Here is a 16071-nt window from a genome sequence, read left to right as displayed (position 1 = left end):
CCCTCTACAGTGTACTTTTTACTGTGCATTTTTAACACAAAGTTCTCAAAGAGAGTTTGCCTCCTAGGATAAGTTTTCACAAGCACCAGCCTGCATCTCTCTTGTTTCCAATGAAAGAATGCAGGACTTTTAGTTTCAAGTACTATGAATTACGTGGAGTTTGTGGTAAACATGTTTGTACCCATAATGTGGTCACAAGCTTCACAAGTGTGTCCTTGTAAATTTTTTCAAGGCATCTTGAAAGTTGTAGCAAAGATTGAGTAAAATGGAATTCTAAACATGTATCCGTGCTTCTGACAAGAATTCTAAATCTGATGCATTTACTAGCAAGAATTGTGAATTGTCATCTTTGTATTGCAGAAGCTTTTAAATTCTTTAGCATGAGTTTCTTCAAGTTTGGTTGTTCCTGCTGCATATGCCCAGCTAATAGCATGATTTAGCTTGTACCAAGTGCTTCGCTAAAATTCGGATAGTTCCCCACCTACTAGCTCTTTGTGGTGGCTTATTGGTGACTTGTCATACTTGTATCTTTGAACTAGGTTGATATGGAACTGGGTTGTTCATTTCTCCGCATCTCTATGCTCATGTAGATATCTTTAGGGATGAAGTCCATGTCCTGTGCCGTGACAGATGTATTTACAAAGAGCTGTTTTATTTACCCCTCAAGTAGTTTTTTTGTGTAATTGAAACTCGTCGTGCGTGTGTGCACGCGCCGCTGTAAGGTTGCAAAGCTTTGGTCCGGATGCTGCTCCGGGACAGATCACCTGAAGCAAAACAATGCATCATATTGCTCAAAGATCAATGTGGAAATGGAATCATAATTCTGAGCTATTTTTGTAGAGACACTGATAAGATGATTCAAACTGCAATGCCTTGATACTGAAAATAGTTAGAAAATCTTTGTTTGTGCCAAAAATAACCCCTTTCTCCTGAAATGTTGATTAATTTCCGTTTCGGTTGAGAAATGGGGCACTCCTAGGTCAAGAAAATTAGCAAAGGTCATGCCCAATTTTATTGACCTAGAAGGTGCCCGATTCTCAACCGAAATAAAAATTAATTTGCTTTAGTGGTTGGATTAGTTTAGTATTTTATTCACACACTCAGACACCCTTGCTTGCCATGTGTGATAGAGAGATAGTGAGAGGAGACAATAAGCTATCTACAGCTTAATTTGCATTGCATACTAGCTAGATAGCTTTTGTTTTTCAGGACCAACCGAACAATACATACATATACCTGTAGGCACCAGCTTAATTTCCCAAGGCAGGACAATTACTTGCTTCATTATATTCATTCATCCATCCATTTTGCATCATGTACAGAACCAAAAATAATCGCAAAAGCCTTAGTTCGAAGCGGATGAGCATTCTATTCTCAGGCAGCAAAGGCATTCTCAATACATGTTGGTGAATGGAAAAACCTACAATTTCTTTGTCTGTTGCAAAATGAATGATCCGAAAGAAGATATCAATAGCCTTTAAAGCCACCCAATTTTTTGTATACACAACATGAATCGCAAAACTTACAGTGTTGAAGATGATCAGAAAGAAGAGGACAAGTCAAACCTTCAAATCGATCAGATCAGCTAACAGCTACTGCAATTCGCCAGCCTTGACCTCGAACTCTTCTCTGGTTGATAGTATCTTCACACGAACCATGCCTCGCTCCCACTCGGATTTCCCAACCAAGATCAGCCTGCTAGCGTTTATCCTCTCCGCGTGTTTGAACACCCTGCGGTGTAGTAAAAAGTAATTACAAATACACTCACCCACATAAGTATTCAACACAATGAAAAAATAGTACAAATTAAGGAAAGGCAATACCATTTCAGACGCTTGTCTTCTAAAAAGAAGAGTGAACTTTCTAGACACACCCCTCAAGAACTAGGTTACCCTGAGAACGTGGACTTGGACCTTAGCAACAACACACTAACAGGTTCTATCCCAAAACACCTAGGCAATATCACAAACATCTCTCAATTGTTCCTTGACAATAACCAACTTTTTGGCGACATTCCTCGAGAATTAGGTTATTTGGTCAACTTAGAGATCTTGTTCCTTGACAATAACCAACTTTTTGACCAAACTTTGTTTCTATTTAGAGAGAAACATGGCCCACAATGATGAGGCCGAGGGTTCGGGCGGCAAGGCATTCTGGGAGCTGTCCCAAGAGATGGAGGAACAACCTCACTTGTATGAGGCCGCCGCCTTCCCCATCGATCCTGAGACCACGGATGGTGCCGCCGAGGATGACCACACTGATGCCACCACTGATGGTGCCGCCGAGGATGCCACCACTGATGATGGCGGCGCACACACAGATGGCAGCCAACCGAAGAGGCAACGGAAGGACCGGCGCCCGATCGTGCTCCGCACCCTCAAGGAGGAAGTTACTGAAGTGGACTCCAACGGGAATCCAACGGCGCCCGAATGAATAGTCAAGGGGTACTCGCTTCAGCTCGGGTGCATTCTCCGGAGCACCGTCTCGATCAACACCAAGAACCTGAGGCATCCTGACCGAGGGAATTTGCGCAACCTCCTCTTCACGAAGCTGCACGAACGATACAAGTTCCCCGCTGAATTTGCAAACACAAGCCTCAAAGGGAATAAAGTGAACAATGCTGCCCTCACGAAGATGAGCAAGGCCCTGTCTACTTGGAAAAGCAATGTGAAGAGAATGATCGAGAAAGGTGAGAGTTATCAGAAGATCAAGGAGAAAAATCCTTCGATCACCGAAGATGACTACAATGACTTCAAGATCAATTGCTCGAGCACCGCAAGCTCCCAATCAAGTGAGTGGGGGAAACAAATGCGGGAGCTGAACATAGGGGAACACACACTCGGTCCCGGCGGTTACAGAGTGGTGGAGCCTATATGGGACAAGGAGGAGGCGGACCGTGCCGAGCAAGGCCTACCGCCCCTCTTCGATAAATACAGTGACAAGCAGACCAGGAACTTTGTCAGGGCCCGGTACAAGAAGGACCCGAAAACAAAGGAGCTTACCACGGATCCGAAGACCAGGCAGCTTGAGCTTGTTCTGGTAAGGAATACACCCCCGCGTAATTAGCTCCATATGGTTGCATTCTAATTAATGAAGCCAAATTTCTAAATGGTTCACATTCCTTCCGCAGGCGACTGAAAGCAGTAGCGCGGGGTCGACTAAGAGCAACCCTTGGGACACCACTCTAAATAGGGGGTTGAATGTAATGAAGAACAAGGATAAGCTCAGTAAGCCGACGTCAGCTGGTCGTGTGGCCGGCAAAGGCTTGTCGATAAAATGGGGGTCATACTATACCGCTGGTGTGCGGAAGGAGAAAAAGACCAGCTCGGAAAGCCAGGCGCGAGAGGTTCAAGAACTCAAGGCACAGGTGGCGCGGATTCCGGAGATTGTCCAAGAGCAAGTGGAACAACGACTCGGAGCGACGATCACCGCCATTGTGCCTACCTTGATCTCGGGGTTGAGTGCGTGGATTGCGGGCGGCCAACAGGGGCCGCCCCCGATTCCTAGCTTCACGGCCAGCAACTCGCATAATGCGATGGCGGGGCCATTGGTGCCTCCGGCGGAGGCGACATTGGTGTCTTCATCCAATATTTCATGACTCCCACGATAGACGGCGGCTTCATCCACGCTCCGGTCCCTTGAGTCGAGTCGAAAGCAGTGATGCTGTGTCTAGTTCTGAAACATCGATTGGCTCATGTTGTAATTAAACTTTAATGAACTTGTAGTATGTCTCTTTGGTTTCGAGAGTCGTTCAACTTAGATGTAATCGATGCTATTAATGTCTTGCTTTTCTATTCCGATCGTTCTGTTGCATACTTATATATTGCTTATGTATTGTCTGTGAATTGGTACTAACGTTTCGTTTGGCTAGTGCATAGTGATGCCGACGTATGTCGTGTACAAGGGTAAGGTTCCCGGAGTCTACGATGACTAGGAGGAGTGTCGGAGACAGGTTCACCGATTCAGCGGTAACAGTTACAAAGGGTACACCACTAGGGCCGAGGCCGAATCTAGATACGCCCGCTATCTAGCGGGAGAGGGGAGGGAGCGTTGGAGGAACCGGATGAAGATGAGTTTCATCGTGATGATGCTCATCGTGATGACCGCAGCTCTCTTCTATGTGATGGTAGTTTAGATGATCGATATCGACTTGTAATGTGAAGACAAACTCGCTACTCGCGGTCTCGAGACTTGTAATATAATGTTCTATCTTTGTTCGGTCTTTTCAATTCGGAGACTAATATGATGAATTGTATTCGGAGACTAATATGATGAATTGTATTCAAAGACTAATCTTCTATTGTATTCGATGAATCTGTTGTTGATGTGTGCTGTCTATATTTTGTCAAATTATACATTTTGTAACCTGTGCAAAAAACAGAAAATAAAAAATAAAAAAAACCTAATATACATACTAATGGCGCATCACATGACAGTGCGCCATTAGTATGACAAAGCATACTAATGGCGCATCACTGGAGAGTGCGCCATTAGTATGCCGCGGTCACTAATGGCGCATCCCGTTGTGGTGCGCCATTAGTATGCCAAAGCACCTGTGTATACATGGCCCCTGGGAGGCATACTAATGGCGCACCCTGGCCTATACTAATGGCGCACCAGTGGTGCGCCATTAGTAAAAATTACTAATGGCGTGCTAGTAATGGCGCACCACTGATGCGCCATTAATGGCCAAATTAGGTGCGCCATTAGTAGGGGTTTTTCTAGTAGTGCCAGATGTGTCTAATGCTGTTAACTCTGCTTCCATTGTCGATCTCGTTAAGACCGTTTGCTTGCAAGACTTCCAGGAAATAGCGCCACCTCCAAGAGTAAACATATACCCAATTGTGGCCTTCATCTCATCAGCGTTAGAGATCCAATTCGCATCACTATACCCTTCAAGTACCGACGGGTATCCGGTATAGTGAAGTCCGTAGTTCATAGTACCTTTCAGATAGCGCATAACTCTCTTAATAGCATGCCAATGTACATCACTTGGATTGGAAACAAACCGGCTCAGTTTGCTCACAACAAACGCGATGTCAGGCCTCGTTGCGCTTGCTAGGTACATGAGTGAACCAATGATTTGAGAGTATCTCAGTTGATCCTTAGTTGTGCCTTTGAACTTTCGGACCAACACACTAGGATCATATGGTGTTTCAGATGGTTTACAGTCCAAATATCCAAAACGGCTCAACACCTTCTCAACATAATGGGATTGCAGAAGTGTGATCCCACCCTCTTTATCTCTCAGTAGCTTGATGTTCAAGATAACATCAGCCACACCAAGGTCCTTCATCTCAAAGTTCTGAGACAGAAACGACTTAACCTCCTCAATGACTTTGAGGTTGGTTTCGAATATCAGTATGTCATCAACATACAAGCACAGTATGACTCCTTCGCCCCCACCATGGCGATAGTATACACACTTGTCAGCTTCATAAACAACGAAGCCAAAATATGTCAGAGTTGTGTTAAACTTATTGATACGTCTCCAACGTATCTACTTTTCCAAACACTTTTGCCTTTGTTTTGGACTCTAACTTGCATGATTTGAATCAACCTAACCCGGACTGACGCTGTTTTCAGGAGAATTGCCATGATGTTGTTTTATGTGTAGAAAGCAAAAGTTCTCGAAATGTCCTGAAAATCCACGGAGGAACTTTTTGGAAAATATAAAAAATACTGGCGAAAGAATCAAGACCAAGGGCCCACACCCTATCCACGAGGGTGGGGGCGCCCTCCCCCTGGGCGCCCCCTGTCTCGTGGGCCCCCTGAGGCTCCACCGACCTCAACTCCAACTCCATATATTTCGTCTTGCGGAGAAAAAAAATCAAAGAGAAAGTTTCATCGCATTTTACGATATGGAGCCGCCGCCAAGCCCTAATATCTCTCGGGAGGGCTGATCTGGAGTCCGTTCGGGGCTCCGGAGAGGGGGGTTCGTCGCCGTCGTCATCATCAACCATCCTCCTTCACCAATTTCATGATGCTCACCGCCGTGCGTGAGCAATTCCATCGTAGGATTGCTGGACGGTGATGGGTTGGATGAGATTTACCATGTAATCAAGTTAGTTTTGTTAGGGTTTGATCCCTAGTATCCTCTATGTTCTAAGATTGATGTTGCCATGACTTTGCTATATGCTTAATGCTTGTCACTAGGGCCCGAGTGCCATGATTTCAGATATGAACCTATTATGTTTTTGTGAATATATGTGTGTTCTTGATCCTATATTGCAAGTCTATAGTCACCTATTATGTGTTATGATCTGACAACCCCGAAGTGACAATAATCGGGATACTTCTCGGTGATGACCATAGTTTGAGGAGTTCGTGTATTCACTATGTGCTAATGCTTTGTTCCGATTCTCTATTAAAAGGAGGCCTTAATATCCCTTAGTTTCCGCTAGGACCCCGCTGCCACGGGAGGGTAGGACAAAAGGTGTCATGCAAGTTCTTTTCCATAAGCACGTATGACTATTTACGGAATACATGCCTGCATTACATTGATGAACTGGAGCTAGTTCTGTGTCACCCTATGTTATAGCAATTACATGAGGAATCGCATCCGATATAATTATCCATCACTGATCCATTGCCTACGAGCTTTTCACATATTGTTCTTTGCTTATTTACTTTTTTGTTGCTATTGTTACAATCACTACAAAACCCAAAAACATTACTTTTGCTACCGTTACCTTTATTATCATATTACTTTGCTACTAAATACTTTGCTGCAGATACTAAGTTATCCAGGTGTGGTTGAATTGACAACTCAACTGCTAATACTCAAGAATATTCTTTGGCTCCCCTTGTGTCGAATCAATAAATTTGGGTTGAATACTTTACCCTCGAAAGCTGTTGCGATCCCCTACACTTGTGGGTTATCACTTATCATGCCATTGCTTAGGTGCTTGCTTTAGGCCATATAAAGATTTCAGCAACCTACACACCTTTCTTTCCTGACCATCTATCACAAAGCCATCTGGCTGTTGCATGTAGATTTCCTCATTTAGCTCTCCATTCAGAAAAGCCGTCTTAACATCCATCTGGTGGACGAGAAGACCGTGTGAGGCTGCCAACGAGAGTAATACTCGAATGGTGGTCAGTCTAGCCACATGTGAATAAGTATCAAAGAAATCTTCCTCTTCTTTCTGGTCATAGCCCTTGGCCGCAAGCCTAGCCTTGTACTTTTCAATCGTACCATCGGGCCTAAGCTTCTTCTTGAACACCCACTTACATCCCAATGGTTTGCAACCATAGGGACGCTCAGTGATCTCCCATGTCCCATTAGCCATGATGGAATCCATCTCGCTACGGACCGCATCCTTCCAGTAGTCAGCTTCTGGAGAGGCATGCGCTTCTGAAATAGAAGTGGGAGTATCATCCACGAGGTACTCGAAGAAATCATCACCAAAGGTCTTTGCAGTCCTTTGTCTCTTGTCCCTACCAAGGGTTTCCTCATCATCCTCCTCAGGATTTTCATCATGTGTTCGTTCATAATATTCCATAGGAATGGCAGGCTCAGGAGTCTCCTCAGATTCCCATCTAGAAGTGCTTTGCATATCTCTCGTAGGAAAAATATCCTCAAAGAATGTAGCATCCTTAGACTCCATAATTGTACCGACCTTCTGGTCAGGTACCTCAGAATTCAATACTAGAAATCTATAGCCAACGCTATTCTTAGCGTAGCCCAAATTAACGCAGTCCACGGTCTTGGGTCCAAGCTTACGCTTTTTGGGGATCGGCACGTTGACTTTCGCCAAATAGCCCCAAGTACGCAAGTACGAGAGTGTTGTCCTTCTCTTTGCCCATTTCTCATAGGGAGTGATCTCATTATCCTTTGTCGGAACTTTATTCAAGACATGGCATGCCGTGAATATAGCCTTCCCCCACCATGCCTTGGATAAACCCGATGTATCTAACATGGCGTTAACCAGTTAGAGTACGGTTTTTCCGCTTGGCAACCCCGTTTGACTGGGGAGAATAGGGAGGCGTCCTCTCATGAATAATGTTGTGTTCTGCACAAAAGGAATCAAACTCACTCGAGAAGTACTCTCCACCACGATCTGACCGGACTCGTTTATATTTCTTTTCAAGTTGATTCTCAACTTCTACCTTATAGATTTTAAAGTAGTGTAGAGCCTCATCTTTAGTATTTAACAGATATACATAGCAATATCTAGTGGAATCATCTATCAATGTCATGAAGTATTTCTTTCCACCTTTAGTCAACACGCCATTCATCTCACAAAGATCAGAATGTATGAGTTCTAATGGTGCCAAGTGTCTCTCCTCCGGAGCCTTGTGAGGCTGGCGAGGTTGCTTAGCTTGCACACATGAAAGGCACTTAGAACCTTTGGCTAAAGTGAAACTCGGGATTAAATCCAACTTAGCTAGCCGCGTCATAACACCGAAACTTATGTGACAAAGACGTGAATGCCAAACTTCAGATTCATTAACACTCGAATGAATATGGTTCACGACTTTATTATAGAAATCTGCGAGGGAAAGGAGGAACATCCCTCCACTTTCATAACCTTTTCCAACAAATAGTCCATATTTAGTAACAACTAATTTATTAGACTCGAATACCAACTTAAACCCTTCTCTACATAGAAGGGAGCCACTAACGAGGTTCTTCTTGATGGCGGGGACATGCTGCACGTTCTTCAGCTGCACGATCCTTCCCGAAGTAAACTTCAGATCGACCGTGCCAACACCATGAACAGAAGCACTCGCGCCATTCCCCATCAATATGGACCCGTGGCATGTGACCTGGTAAGAAGAGAACAATAAAATATCAGCACACACATGAACACCTGCACCTGTATCCACCCACCAATCGGTAGACTGAAACACTGAAAAAACAGTAAATATATTACCGTACCCAGATGCACCATTCTCATTGTTGCCCACAATCATGTTGACGGACTTGGAGTCCTGTCCTGACTTCTTAAACTTTTTTGGGCACTTGTTGGCCCAATGTTCAACCGAACCACAAGTAAAGCAGCCCTCATCCTTCTTGTTCTTCTTGAAGGTCTTCTTACCCTTCTTCTTGAAGTCGGTATTCTGTTGGACACCGTTCTTTCCCTTGAACTTGTGGGAGTTGAAGTTCCTCTGGTTCACCATGTTGGCAACAGAAGTCCCTTCAGCCCCTTTTTCGTGCGAGTCCTTTGCCCTGGAATTCTGCTCAACACTCAGATGGCCAATGACATCCTCCACAGAGAATTCACGCCTCTGATGTTTCAGAGTGGTGGCAAAGTTCCTCTAGGAATTCGGGAGCTTAGCGATTATGCAGCCCGCGACAAACTTGCCCGGTAACTCGCACTTCAGAAGCTCAAGCTCCTTATCAATGCATATTATCTCATGAGCCTGCTCCAGTACAAGACGGTTCTCAACCATCTTGTAATCGTGGAACTGCTATATAATATATATCTCGCTCCCTGCATCAGCGGCCCCGAACTTAGATTCGAGCGCCTCCCACAAGTCCTTGGCGACATGCACATGTAAATATGCGTCGACCAATTTATCTCCAATCACGCTAAGAGCTGCTCCGAGAAACACGGTGGTTGCCTCCCTGAACGCCTTCTTCTGTTCAGGAGCAATCGTTCCCGTGGACACACCGGTGACCCAGAACACGTTCATAGCCGTGAGCCATAAAGTGGTCTTTGTCTACCAACGCTTAAAATACGTACCGGTAAACTTATCCGGTTTCAGTGCTGCGGCAAAGCCACTTGTCGAAAAATTCGTACACATAATAGGTTTTTGGATTTCTAAGTAAATAGGCAATTTTTTGATTAATTTAATCCACGAGTATATAACTAGCATAGCATTGACATAAATAAACGCATACTGATATTCAGTCAAGCAAGCACATACTACGCTAATTGCACAAATATCTACGTATAACGCTAGCATGGCTAAAACAGAAAACGGTAGGAGCAGGATAAACGAGTTATACCCTACAGTAGGCCATACAGAGGCCGCGGCGGCAGCAGCGTCCTCGGCGGGCTTCTTGTCAGCTTCAAGTTTCTCGGCAGCGAGACGGTCGGGGTCGGACTGCGACATGGTGATGATGAAGATGCGCGGACGTAGAGGAAGTAGACGAACAGCGAGCAGTCGCGTAGTCGCTTCCCAAAAACCTAATCGCCTCTCTCTCGTACAGGAACCTGAGAGACGGGGTTTCGGAGACCTTCTCTCCCGTCGACGGACGGGGTGGAGTCACTGGCGGCAGCAGCAACAAAGGAACGACGATAGGCGGTTCGCGTGGAACAGATGTGATCTGATCGTGGCGCTAGGGTTAGGAGACACCGTACACTTATATAGGTGCAGTCGCGTCCCACGTCCGAGTCCGTGACAGCACACGTGGTGTGGCGTGGCGGGCGGAGGAGGAGGAGCGGGCGAGGGCCTATTCTCTTCTCAAGCTCCAATAGCATGTAGAAGAGCAACCCTTATAAGGAGGTCCGACTCCTCTTCCACTTCCGGGGTGGGACTAAACTTCCCACCTCCACCTAGTGCCAATAACCAACATGGGCCCTTAGAGAAATTGCTATATGGGCTTAAGGCCCATCTAAAATTTCAGCAATATGTGCGCCTAATGCAATGTGGGCAACCAAACGCCGGGTCAAAAAAATGGTTGCCTCATGCAACTAGGTACATGCATGCAGGCAACCAAACTATGTGCATCTGGGTTTTTTTGCCTGCATCCCTCGAACCGACCTTGGCAATGTAACCAAACACGCCCTTCCATGAAGCAGGAGCCACAAGCGTCCACTGTACACATGGATGGATGCATTCTCAGTGCTCAGAGTCACAGAGGAGAGATGGTTCACCACGTGCCATCCCATCCCATCCCATCTCTGCTACGCTGCCCTTCCGTGGATCTTCTCTCCTCCGTGTCCCTTTAATCTCCTCCGTCTACTGTAATATTCTGGAGTAATTACTGTACTTGACAACTACCTAAAATAAAAAATGAAATACTCACCACGGTTGTTCACGCTCCAGTCCAGTGGAAGAAGCATCCAATGATCCACCATGGCCATGGACTCTGTGTCTGTCTGTGCCACTGCTCACTCCCCACCTTCACTTCACTGTCTCAGTCTCAGTACCGAGCTCCGGCCGCGAGCAAGTAAAATACTCCTCCCTCCCTCCAATCCCTCCTCTGGAGTCAACTCACAGACACTAGCTAGATGGATCGGCACGGGCACGGGCAGCAGCACCGGCTGGTGACGGTGACGATGCCGCGGGAGGGGGATGCGGCTTCCTCCTACGCGGGAGGGGGGACGGTGGACGTGGTGGCGCGGGAGGCGGCGGCGCAGGCGCTGGGGGCGGTGGTGCAGCTGCACTTCGACAAGACGGTGGAGAAGAAGCGCAGCGCCGACGCGCAGAAGCAGGAGCTCTGGCGCCTCTTCCTCGCCTTCTTCCTCTTCCTCGCGCTCGTCCTCTCCTCCGTCGCCGGCGGGGGCCGCCTCCAGTGCCGCCACCTCTGGGCCCCCGCGGGGCTCCTCTCCCTCGCCCACCTCGCCTTCTACGCCGCCGTCGCGCACCACCTCCGATGCCTCAACGGCTTCAGGTCCTTTGTTCATTCCTTCCTTCTTTCTTGTGCTACAATCGATTTCGATTCGATCTGGTTGGTTGAGTAACAATGAACTGCATATGTAGGTACCAGCGGCGGTGCCACAAGCTGACGCTGGCGCTGGCGGCGGACCGGCTGCGGATGCTCAAGTCGGCGGGGGAGGTGGTGGCGGCCGCCGACGTGGAGGTGCCCTACCAGGAGCCACACGAGACCTACCTCGCCAAGTTCAAGCGCAGCTGGGCCATCCACTTCGCCTTCCTCATCGCCACCTTCGCCTTCTCCGTCGCCGCCGCCGTCGCAGTCCTCTGCTTCTAGCCCCACCCCTACCCCTAGCCTAGCTACCACCATTACCTCCTCCTCCTCCTCTCTGCTTCTTCTTCTTCTTCTTCTTCTTCAGGATTAGTAACATCGCATCGATTGTGCTGTGTTCCACCATTAGCAAGCAGCACCAAAGAATGTCCTACAGCAGCACAAGAGTGAGATCTGCTTGCTTGCCTGCCTGCCAACATTCATTAATGTCAAAGATCTTCGTTGGTGTCATGCTCATGATGGCGACCAACTCTGCTTTGCTTTCACTCTGGCCTAATCATCAATCAATTCATCATAACGCAACTGTCCATCTCAATCACATCGCATCACACATGCACTAGCAGTCTAGCAGTATAATGTGCAACTATCTGAGATCTTATCTACTCAAAATGTAGTACACTACAGTAGGATAAGAATCACATCTAAGAGTACTAACAAGGAAGCCTTCATCTCGCTGCTTAATTGTTGCATTCAGACAAGTTCCTTTTATTCCCCCTGTCGAAACCAAGATACGAGATGAAATGAAATAACCATCATTGTTGTTACAGCTTGCAATGGTACGCAAATATGATTGTGCTTCTACATGTTACAACATAATCTCCTTCCATGCTGTTGGGAGCTTGGCTCTGTTGGCTCAAATCTCTAGTGAAAGAAAATGAATACTGAAGAAAGGAACAAACAACAGATGCGGGGAAGAGAGCTCTAGTTCCAGTTCAGGAGCCCCAACTCCCTGCCAGAGATGGAACGGAACGGTTTTCTTGCCAAATTCACGCGCTCGAGGGAGGTGCTGATAGCGTTCACAGGCTTCAGAACACCACGCGTGGAGGAAGAGGGTTATCACGCGGCCTTGAGGACGGCGCAGAGCGAGTTGTATGCATTGACGCACAGCTTGAACTTCTCCTCGGCTACAGCCTGTGCACAACACAAATGCAGGGAATGGACATGTCCTCTGTTAGCATATGTGTTTTCGCAAGTTGATAGGTGACCAACACTGAACTAGTGTTGCATCTGTTGTCGGTTCAACTTTGAAACCACCTCAGAGTCGGTCGGTTACCTGTGAAGAGCCCGGGTGCTTGTCAGGGTGCCACCTCAGAGCAGACGCGCGGAAGCTGCACAGAGTAAATCAGGTAAACACCAGCGGAGTGAGTGGTAAGCAACATTTTGCAACGGTGGCAGAGACAAACAACAATTTGAGGAGGCAGGACGAAACGGAATCTCACGCTGTTTTGACATCATCTAGGGTTAGTGGACCACGAGGTGGCAATCCAAGGGTGACCCTGTGCGCATGTGAGCCAACGCCGGCTGTCTCACCCGTGTCGTCGTCGTCGCTTTCGTCTTCGCTCTCGCTTTCAACTCTTTGTCTTCGTGATTCACCAGCCCGTCTGAATCCAAACGATGAAGCCCTGAAGTGAAAACCCTCCCATGAAGCATGGGACCAGGTAAAACTCTGGTGATGCTCGCCAAAGATGGTCTCAAAAATATTTTCAGGATTCACATAACGGGTTTCGTAGAAAAAGTTGTAGAACTTCGCCTTGTCCTTTTTGTCTACAAAAAAGAACATCCTCGTCAAAATTTCATAGTATTACGATGTGATAGCTACTTCAATGAAGTGATCTGGATGGCCAGCATCACAGATCCATGCTATATATAATCCATGAAAGTTCAACAAAACACTGTCATTAAGCCAGCACAAACACTGCCATCAGAAAGGATCAGAATTCATATAGTTGAGTTGTAGGCTGTACAAGTTTTGTTTGCCCTCGGAACTCCTCCATGTAAATAAATCATATCCTCAGATGGAACTATGTAAGATATGCAGAAAAGGCAATAGCAGACCATGAAACGCTAGATAACCACATGGATATTCCCAAGGCAGCAGAGCAAAACATGGACCTACTGTGCTAAGATAGAACCATACCCTTTCTTTGATGGTGTACTCCTTGTCGAGGTTTTGTTGAACTGTGATCCTGTTTTTTTCTGAACGTTTTGAATCGTGGAATATCATGCGAATTAGCAAAGCTGCCCATACTTCCATCCTAGAGGAATACAAGTGCACTGTAGGCTTCAGGTACACAAGCAATAATAAATGGATGGTGTGTGTTTTCTGCCAACTCTTATGCTTGCAGAAATAAACTTTTGCCTTAGTTATCCCAGTCGAGGAAGGATAAGAATGTTCAAATGACGACTTGAATAGAAATTTCACCTCTATATGAGGTGTTGACTTTCCATACAGAAGGTAATTTTGCAGGGCCTTCTTTCCTTCTGCTCGTTTTTGACGAACAACGTATCGCTCATATTTCTGTTGAAGAGCTAGTACCCATTAGAACTATCTCAAAAATCACAATTGTCGAATGCTACCTAAGTACCTAACCAAGGTAAGGCAGCTACTAAATAAAGCATCAAGTACAAACCTATAACTGTTTTCTTTCTGCGTGATGAATTGACTCATTGAGTTTGCTTTGGCTACTAAACACATGGCAATGAAAAAATTGCATAACACTGCTAGAGGTGCTCAATTACATTCTGACAGATCAAATTCTGGTATCTAGCTATAAATAAAACCTTATATGCTACCAAGTTTCTAGAAAACCATTACCAAGAGCTCTATGCAATTGTATGAGAATGCAAGCACCCTGAGGAAAATATCAAATAAAATGCACTTTACTATCATAGTGCAATTAACTTGCAGTCCCTGCTATTACTATACTGACCGTAGTTACTGACTATCTTCCAAGCTACAACAGGCATGAAGTTAAACCGCTGATTTGAGCTACTATGCTTCAAGTATGTATGACATTAATGGTGGTGGTCATGTTCCCAACCAGTCCAGATTACAGCTGAGAGAGAGAGATGTGTCAAGGCATATACCTTGGATAGCTTCCGTTCTCCATGTTCATGCTGCAGAATGAATTGTAGTGTCAGCATGCAAGCTACACATATATGGAAAAAAAAAACTGAACAGGAGCGATGTTGTTATTTGTAAAGCATATGCATAACCCTACTGATACCAAGAACAAATTAATTGCCAAATGTGCATGTATCGGGGGGTCCTTTACAGGCTAGAACTAGTTGAAATGGGAACTGAAATCACAGCACAGCAGGTTAATTGGTTAAGGACACCCCAGATGCGTAGCAGTTAACAACACATGGAGCTTCGTCGTTCATGCTTATCCTACTGGAAACCATGCATCGGCCGACACCAATCATCAAGAAGTTTGTGGTCCATGATCCAAACTTTGGCACTCAAGTGCCCGTCCACCTAGAATTCGTGCCCGGATGCTTAGTCCCAGAACTCAAAACTATTTGTTGCAGAAGAAGAAATCAGCAGCTGCCAGCACCATCTATCTGCTGAAATGTGCATCTAATCTACTACAGCTTGCAATTGGACAGTATGTATGGACAAGAAAGAAAAATAACAGTATTTTCCATCCCTGATTAACCACAGGTAGCTAGCTACCTACTGAGGCAAAATCCAAATCCAAGTAGCTGGAAATGGGGAAAGAGGGGGGAGATTGACCTTGCAACCGAACTTGCCCTTCCACTTGGCGGGGGAGGGGGGCGTGGAGTGGAACGACGCGGCGGCGCAGAGGTGGCTCCGCAGGCCGGGGAGGCCCTTGCCCCAGGAGGCGGCGGCCTGCATCGGAGGACGAATCTCTGTCGCGGAAGGGGGGAAATGGCGATCGGGGAGAGGAACGACGAGGATTTAGCTGGGCAGGGGCGGCTCCCTCCTCCTCCTCCTTGGATTCGCCTCCGCCGCTGGAATTTTAGGCAAGAAAGGCCGCACCTTTCTTCCCTCCCCTCCGCCTCTCTCGCCGGCGGCCGCTCTTTCTTTTCTTTTTTCTCCTACCCACGCACCTCTTTTTTCTTTTTTTTCTCGTCCTAATCACAGAGAGCACGCTCCTGAGAGAGAGAGAGAGAGAATGTTGGACGGGCCAGATGGTAGGCCCATTAGGGAGTGGGTGCTGTAGATTAGGCCCCTCATTTCTTCTTTTATTTATTTATTAATTAATTCGTTGTCTTTACTCAAGAAAAAAAAATCATTGACGAGCCGAATCGTGTGATGCGGCCAGAGATCGACCCCATCTCCAAAACAAGTGAGAAACCTATCCATGTTGTCGTCGTCGTCGTCGTCGAATAGCAACCTCCGTCCGGCCATTTATCCGAAGCCATGCCGTCTCTGCACGCGGAGC

At 46.5% G+C, this 16071-nt stretch overlaps 2 protein-coding genes across 2 annotated transcripts; one reads left to right on the top strand and one right to left on the bottom strand.

Moving 5' to 3' along the window:
- The first annotated feature begins 11033 nt into the window (after nt 1-11033).
- On the top strand, nt 11034-12147 carry LOC119366527. The gene is made up of 2 exons (XM_037632275.1): nt 11034-11569; nt 11659-12147. Exons 1-2 carry the CDS (start codon nt 11187-11189, stop codon nt 11885-11887), a joined length of 612 nt encoding a protein of 203 aa, XP_037488172.1. The 5' UTR covers nt 11034-11186; the 3' UTR covers nt 11888-12147.
- Nucleotides 12148-12379: 232 nt separating this feature from the next.
- LOC119366525 lies at nt 12380-15735 on the bottom strand. Its single transcript, XM_037632274.1, has 7 exons — nt 15399-15735; nt 14750-14779; nt 14085-14180; nt 13800-13917; nt 13102-13426; nt 12936-12990; nt 12380-12793 (listed from the first exon to the last, which is right to left on the bottom strand). The coding sequence occupies exons 1-7, from the start codon at nt 15519-15521 to the stop codon at nt 12719-12721; spliced, it is 822 nt and encodes a 273-aa protein (XP_037488171.1). The 5' UTR covers nt 15522-15735; the 3' UTR covers nt 12380-12718.
- Nucleotides 15736-16071: the final 336 nt, after the last annotated feature.

This window comes from Triticum dicoccoides, chromosome 2B, assembly GCF_002162155.2.
Source record: "Triticum dicoccoides isolate Atlit2015 ecotype Zavitan chromosome 2B, WEW_v2.0, whole genome shotgun sequence".
Taxonomy (NCBI): domain Eukaryota; kingdom Viridiplantae; phylum Streptophyta; class Magnoliopsida; order Poales; family Poaceae; genus Triticum; species Triticum dicoccoides.
The sequence above is the reverse complement of the archived record's forward strand: the minus strand, read 5'-3'. Positions and strand labels throughout refer to the sequence as shown.

Bases quoted from the DNA above. Each gene is read 5' to 3' on its own strand.
- LOC119366527 (XM_037632275.1), top strand. From the start codon at position 11,187: ATGGATCGGCACGGGCACGGGCAGCAGCACCGGCTGGTGACGGTGACG. The intron at 11,570-11,658 runs GTCCTTTGTTCA...CTGCATATGTAG, and splicing joins CGATGCCTCAACGGCTTCAG to GTACCAGCGGCGGTGCCACA.
- LOC119366525 (XM_037632274.1), bottom strand. From the start codon at position 15,521: ATGCAGGCCGCCGCCTCCTGGGGCAAGGGCCTCCCCGGCCTGCGGAGC. The intron at 14,780-15,398 runs GTCAATCTCCCC...TTCATTCTGCAG, and splicing joins AGGGCAAGTTCGGTTGCAAG to CATGAACATGGAGAACGGAA. The intron at 12,794-12,935 runs GTAACCGACCGA...TGTTGTGCACAG, and splicing joins AGCACCCGGGCTCTTCACAG to GCTGTAGCCGAGGAGAAGTT.